The sequence below is a fragment of the Neocloeon triangulifer genome, unplaced genomic scaffold, assembly GCF_031216515.1.
Source record: "Neocloeon triangulifer isolate White Clay Creek 2 clone unplaced genomic scaffold, ASM3121651v1 ptg000003l, whole genome shotgun sequence".
NCBI classification, from domain to species: Eukaryota; Metazoa; Arthropoda; class Insecta; order Ephemeroptera; family Baetidae; genus Neocloeon; species Neocloeon triangulifer.
Genome location: NW_026775546.1, coordinates 2,677,365 through 2,682,796, shown reverse-complemented (window position 1 = coordinate 2,682,796; position 5,432 = coordinate 2,677,365). Strand labels below are relative to the sequence as shown.

The window sequence follows — 5,432 nt, the reverse complement described above, 5'->3', positions numbered from 1 at the left end:
CCGAACCAGCCGGTTTATTTTGATTTAATCCGCAACAAAAGCGACATTACGGCATCAGCGGGAACTTCTAGATAGGCTTTGGCGCGAAGAATTTTTCCAGCGTATATTTTGGTGCTGCTACGGCAGCGCATGTACACGCAAGTGTTAAAATAAAAGACTTATTATTTTAATACTTACGTTGTATTTCTTTTTTTTTAATTTGAGCGAGGAAAATTTGCACTTAAATACTTTCGCCAACAAATAATTTTCTGATAAAGAACTTCTCTATTGTACTAAATTGTTTTCAATTCAAGTGACCCGAAAGAACTTTTCAATAGTTTATATTATTTGCACCTTTTGAAATGTGACTTTATTTACACGGCTTAATTATTTGTGTCTTGAATGCCTTTTTAGAAAAAATTATTTTTTTTTTTTGTCAATGTATTGGCGAAAAAAAATACGAATTTTAACCACAAAGTTGGTAAATTCATATTTAATTTTTTATTCTTTTACATCCAGGGTAAAATTTATATTCTGTAGACTGTATTTTTCTATCACAATATTTCCTGTCTTTTTTAAGGAAAAGATACATGATTGTGATATTATGTGAATTTTTCTAATTCACTTTAATCGTTTTTGGGCCCAGCGCATTAATTTTGCAATTTTCCTTTATTTATATCCGGTGCATTCTCCATGATCCACTGTATGTAACTCGTCACATCAGTGAAAAGTGTGTATACATCAGGGGTGCAGGTTGCGATTTCCTCCACGTCTGCGTCTCGGGCCAAAATTACCTTCCTAGACTTTCCTGAGCTGACCACGCCGCGCAGAAAGAAGCGTCCGAGGTGAGTGTTGTACATGACGAGGCCACCACCACTGTCACCCTTGCAAGGATTCGTCCCTATTAAAAAAGAAAAAAAAATATTCAATATTTTTGTGCGATTAAAAATTACAAAGATTTAGCACCGGTTTCGGGAGCGCCAGCGCAAAAATTGAAGTTTGGGCGCAGGTTGTAGGAATAAAACGACGGATCTTTTTTCAAACATTCTTCGTAGGAAACGATTTTGACACTCGCTTCTTGCAAAATGTTTGGCTGGATGTGCTCTTCAGTCAGTCCCCAGCCAACCACCTTTAACCCCAAAAATAAAATTAGTCTTTTAAACTTTGTTTCGTATTAATATGTGAATATTCGACTTACCTTGGCAGGCATATTGATGATTTTTTCCAGCTCATATTCATTGTTCCACAGACAAAGGGGTTTAACAAACTCGGTTATTTTGATGCTGTCATTTTCTACAATTATCAAAGCAATATCGTTTTTAAACGTTCCTTGCCTATGTCTGTACTTTGGATGCAATTGGTAATATTTTGCCTGCGTAAAATAAATCAACATAAATCAGAATTTAAATAAAAAGAAACTTAAATTTTTAGTTGTAAAAATAATCAATTAAATTTACAAAATTAGCATATAATTCAAATATTAATACATTTTATAAAATGAAAATTCCTTTTTCCATATTCTATATTTATAGAAAACGGTTAGTTTTGTAAAAATTAAATTGATTTGTCTTTTTTAAAGCATTATTACTACTTAATTTCTTATAAACAAATATAATTTGGTGTGTTTAAACATTTTAAATGCGCAAAAAACAAAAAATTATACTTAAGAAGATCGTAAAGAAGCTCAAGAAAATAATTCTTACAATCAATAATTTCATCATATTTATTTCCAAAAATAATGGTAATTAAATTAAAATGCTTTGACAATTTTACTAAATTTTTGTTGTTTAAATAAATTATTAGCAGATTATTATTAAATTTTAAATCAATCAATTTTGTTATTTAAATTTTAAGACATTAATAATTGCTCTTACTCGCATGAATTGCCGCGAATCTTCTATTTCTAGAGCATTTAACATTCCAAGTGTGACCTCAATCATTTGTGCTTCTTTAATTCTTTTGTTACCGACAACGTAAAGGCAATGCGCCGCTGTGCGAGGAGCAAAAAATTAAAATATATATAAAATCAAACAGAAATGAAAAGAAACCTGTCACCAAGGCTCTTTTTGAAATCAAAGTCGCGCCGCAAAAATCGTATATAGGTCCTATTGTAGTGTGAAGGGTCAAACTCGCATGCCACGGATCTTTTCCTTTGGTGGTCACATTATTCCCATTGTGAATGAAAGGCAGAGACTCAATATCGTCAGCTGTGTCTCTTTTCGGACGACGAGTTATTTTTCCACATTCTTCAAAACTTTGACTGTCGCCAAAGTCTGAATTTGTATATTTTATTTTAAAAAGTATTACTTAATTTTTAATTCCTGCTAACAAACCAATCCTCTTAGGTGGAGGAGAAATCTCCAGAAGGATTTTGATATCACGCGACTCTGCAAAGATTTTCCTGAAGAATGGGAGCAGATCAAAATAACGAGAGCGCGTTTCAAAGTTCATATCGGAAACTGCCCTCAGATCAAATCGATCGTCTCGTTTTATTAGCAAAAACCCACTTTGAATCACTGATGAAGAAAAAATTAAAAAAAATTAATTAATTACTTTTTTATGATTTTACATTTTTCGTGTCCAATACAAATAGTGCTGCCGTAGAGGTCGCATTCCATCTGAGATATTTTAAAGTTGAAACATTTCTCTTCTGCCAGGAAACTTGCTTCCACCAAGCTTCTCTTTACAGAAATAATACAATTTCAATTATTATAACAAAAACCGAACTTTTGAGCAAATAAAATTATGGATATTTACTATTAAATTTTTTAGATATTATCATATCATTATATTTCTTGTTAACTTTTCTTTAGAACTATTTTTTAATAAAATTTTTAATATTTGTTTTAATTAAAAATTCTCAACTTTTACTCACCGTTGAATGGTCCTGAGCAAAAAACATCTCCGATGCATCATTCTGGTTTCCTCGATTCCACAGACAGACTGGCTTTAAACTCGAAGAAAACTGGACATCCTGAATCTCCAAAACAATAATGGTTCTCTCTTGAAAATTTTCCAGCTTTAATTTCGCTCTTTTAATTTTAATCACCTTATATGGAAACAAACAAATTAAACCTTTAATAAAGAAAGAGAAAACGTGGAAAAATTAGCCTCTTTTTCTAATATTTTCACCTTTGTTGGTAGCAAATTTCGTTTCAGGAAGCACAAGCTAGATAAATTATTAGAAGGATCGCATTGTCCTCCATAAATTTTTATGTTTTCTTTGTTCTTGAAATTTCCTCGCAGTTTATCAAAACCTACGAAATAAATTTGATTTTCATTGCTTTTGAAAATTAAATTAATGAAACAAAAAGCACCGTATGTGATGATCGTCTTTTTTGACACAATGACTCCGTCAAAAAAATTTCCGTCTCGGTCAATCATATAAAGCAGCCACGGAGGGCCTGTATCGTTTTGTTTATGGTCCCATTTACCGCAGTCTGTGGAACTTCCATTTTCCTGCTGTTCGTCAAAAACTAGCAAAAGGAACATTTTTGCAATTAATTAAAAAGAAAACACCCTTTGCTTTTTTTATGATGCAAACAATTTGAGCGTAATTAAAATCAATTTAGGCGGGATGAATTTCCAAATGCTTGCAAAAGTCAGTTTTTGAAATGTATAACATCCGCTTATGTTTAATTTATTAATCAAAATACCAAGTCCGGGGAGCACAGATTTGTTTTCTGCAACATTCCAACAGTCGGTAAAGTTGATTATCTGAAAAGCAGAAGAGAAAACAACTGAAAAGTGGATGCTTGAGTAAATTCCATGGTTACGAGTTTTGCGAATTAATAACAAAATTGCATTATCCAAAATCTATATTATGAGATATTAATTTTTTAGGTCGGGGATGAACTGTAAATTTTTAGTTGAAGGGAGCTGCCAAATTTTCTCCTGCAAGAAAACACATGATTTTTATACTTTAAAAGGCAATAAATTAGTTTTTGGCGTGGCATTAATTGGTGATTAAATATATTTTGACATAGTGTATAGTAAGTTGCAAATTTTGGTAATTCATTATTAATAGTGTTCTTATCATAAAAGAACTATTTAAATTTTAAAAGCTAAGCAAACAAGCAATGATAAAATCTTCTGTGAGCTAAGAAAATATTTCTAAAAATGTATAATTAAATTAAATAAATTTCTTAATTGTCCAAAAGGCACTCTGGGCGCACTTGGATAAAAAAAAGAAATTCTAATTATCAATCTTTTTTATATAATTATAAATCACAATTTTTTGGTAAAATTTTAAAATAAACATTTAGAAATAATTCTTCGACTTACTTTCCATTTTTCGTTAGGCTCATCCAACTCGAAGGACAAAACACAGTTGAGTGTAAAACATAATATTAAGACAATCAAAAAAGCAGTGAAGTCCACTTTCATTTCTTGAAACACAAATTTCGTACAACTTCAACAATATAATGCGATGCCTTGAATGCTTTTGATCAATTATCTTTCGCTTTTGCATCTTCAGCAGAGCAACTTTGACCTGCCAATCTGGAGGGAGGCAGTGAAAGATAGCAAAATAACACGCTATGGTCAGAGATAAAAATTTGTAAAGAACCATAACCATTATTTAACATTAAACTTTTTTAGTGCTGAGAGTAGAGCTTTTGATCAAAAAATTATAAACGGAGAAACTCTAAAAATAACAGATAATATTGGGTTTTTCTGATTCAAAATTTCCCCGTGAAATCGGGAAAACCAACTGTCAAATATTTTAATTGTGTGGGTTTGTTTCGTCTGATAGAGTAAAAGCGTGGGTGCATGCAAATAATTCTCTGATTTGTTCTCATTTATCTTATATTTTAAATTAAAGATATTCACAGATACTTTTTCATAATATTTTTCCATTTACGTCATCAGATTAACTGCAACCATACGCTTTTGATGATTGATGCAAAAAATTTGATCTGATGGTTGAATATTTTGTAAATTCTTCGACAAAGGAAATTAATTTATCGTAATTCATTACTTTCCATTGACATTATTTAATTCCTCAAAAGATTTTCAAGAAAATTATTAAGTTCCTCCTTGAACTTGCAACTTACTAATTGCGGATGAACTGATAAATAATTATTGATTCTTGTTTGCAACTGGAGCGAAAGGACAAGTAAAGCAGGAGATTCAATTTGCGTGGCTTGTTTGCGTCTCATTCTCTCAATGTTTTCTGCGGCATAGAGAGAGGGGCACGCCTTTGGCAAGCGCCGGCGTCTTGATGCTTTCCTGCCAGCTGACAAAGCACACAGCAATCAATTAGAGTACACCAATTAATTAATTCATTTCTCTCGCGCGCACACAAACTCGCATTCTACGCCATCCGACCCCAACCGCCGCCCTTGCTCGCTAACAATGAGCAGAGATAATAACGAGTTTTCCTGCTTCTAATAAAAATAGCAACCTGTAAAAAATGTTTATATGCAAACTTTGTATTTTTCTCCTGAGCGCTC

General features: G+C 32.1%; 1 protein-coding gene across 3 annotated transcripts; it reads right to left on the bottom strand.

The window, feature by feature from the left end:
* Window positions 1–449: 449 nt before the first annotated feature.
* LOC132205945 (uncharacterized) lies at window positions 450–4,436 on the bottom strand. Of its 3 annotated transcripts, none has more exons than XM_059635346.1 (12): window positions 4,264–4,436; window positions 3,636–3,696; window positions 3,297–3,455; window positions 3,055–3,236; window positions 2,855–2,998; window positions 2,549–2,660; window positions 2,313–2,495; window positions 2,028–2,252; window positions 1,854–1,969; window positions 1,178–1,351; window positions 946–1,108; window positions 450–880 (listed from the first exon to the last, which is right to left on the bottom strand). In XM_059635346.1, the coding sequence occupies exons 1-12, from the start codon at window positions 4,363–4,365 to the stop codon at window positions 630–632; spliced, it is 1,872 nt and encodes a 623-aa protein (XP_059491329.1). In that variant the 5' UTR covers window positions 4,366–4,436; the 3' UTR covers window positions 450–629. The 3 variants fall into 3 exon arrangements, with proteins under 3 accessions (XP_059491329.1, XP_059491330.1, XP_059491331.1); XM_059635347.1 differs by having other exon boundaries at window positions 2,855–3,028; window positions 3,112–3,236; XM_059635348.1 differs by having other exon boundaries at window positions 3,112–3,236.
* Window positions 4,437–5,432: the final 996 nt, after the last annotated feature.

Excerpts from the sequence above, each read along its gene's own strand:
- LOC132205945 (XM_059635346.1), bottom strand. The coding sequence starts at position 4,365 with ATGAAAGTGGACTTCACTGCTTTTTTGATTGTCTTAATATTATGTTTT. Across the intron at positions 3,456-3,635 it reads ATCTGTGCTCCCCGGACTTG|TTTTTGACGAACAGCAGGAA; the intron begins GTATTTTGATTA and ends TCCTTTTGCTAG. Across the intron at positions 3,237-3,296 it reads AAAGACGATCATCACATACG|GTTTTGATAAACTGCGAGGA; the intron begins GTGCTTTTTGTT and ends TTTATTTCGTAG.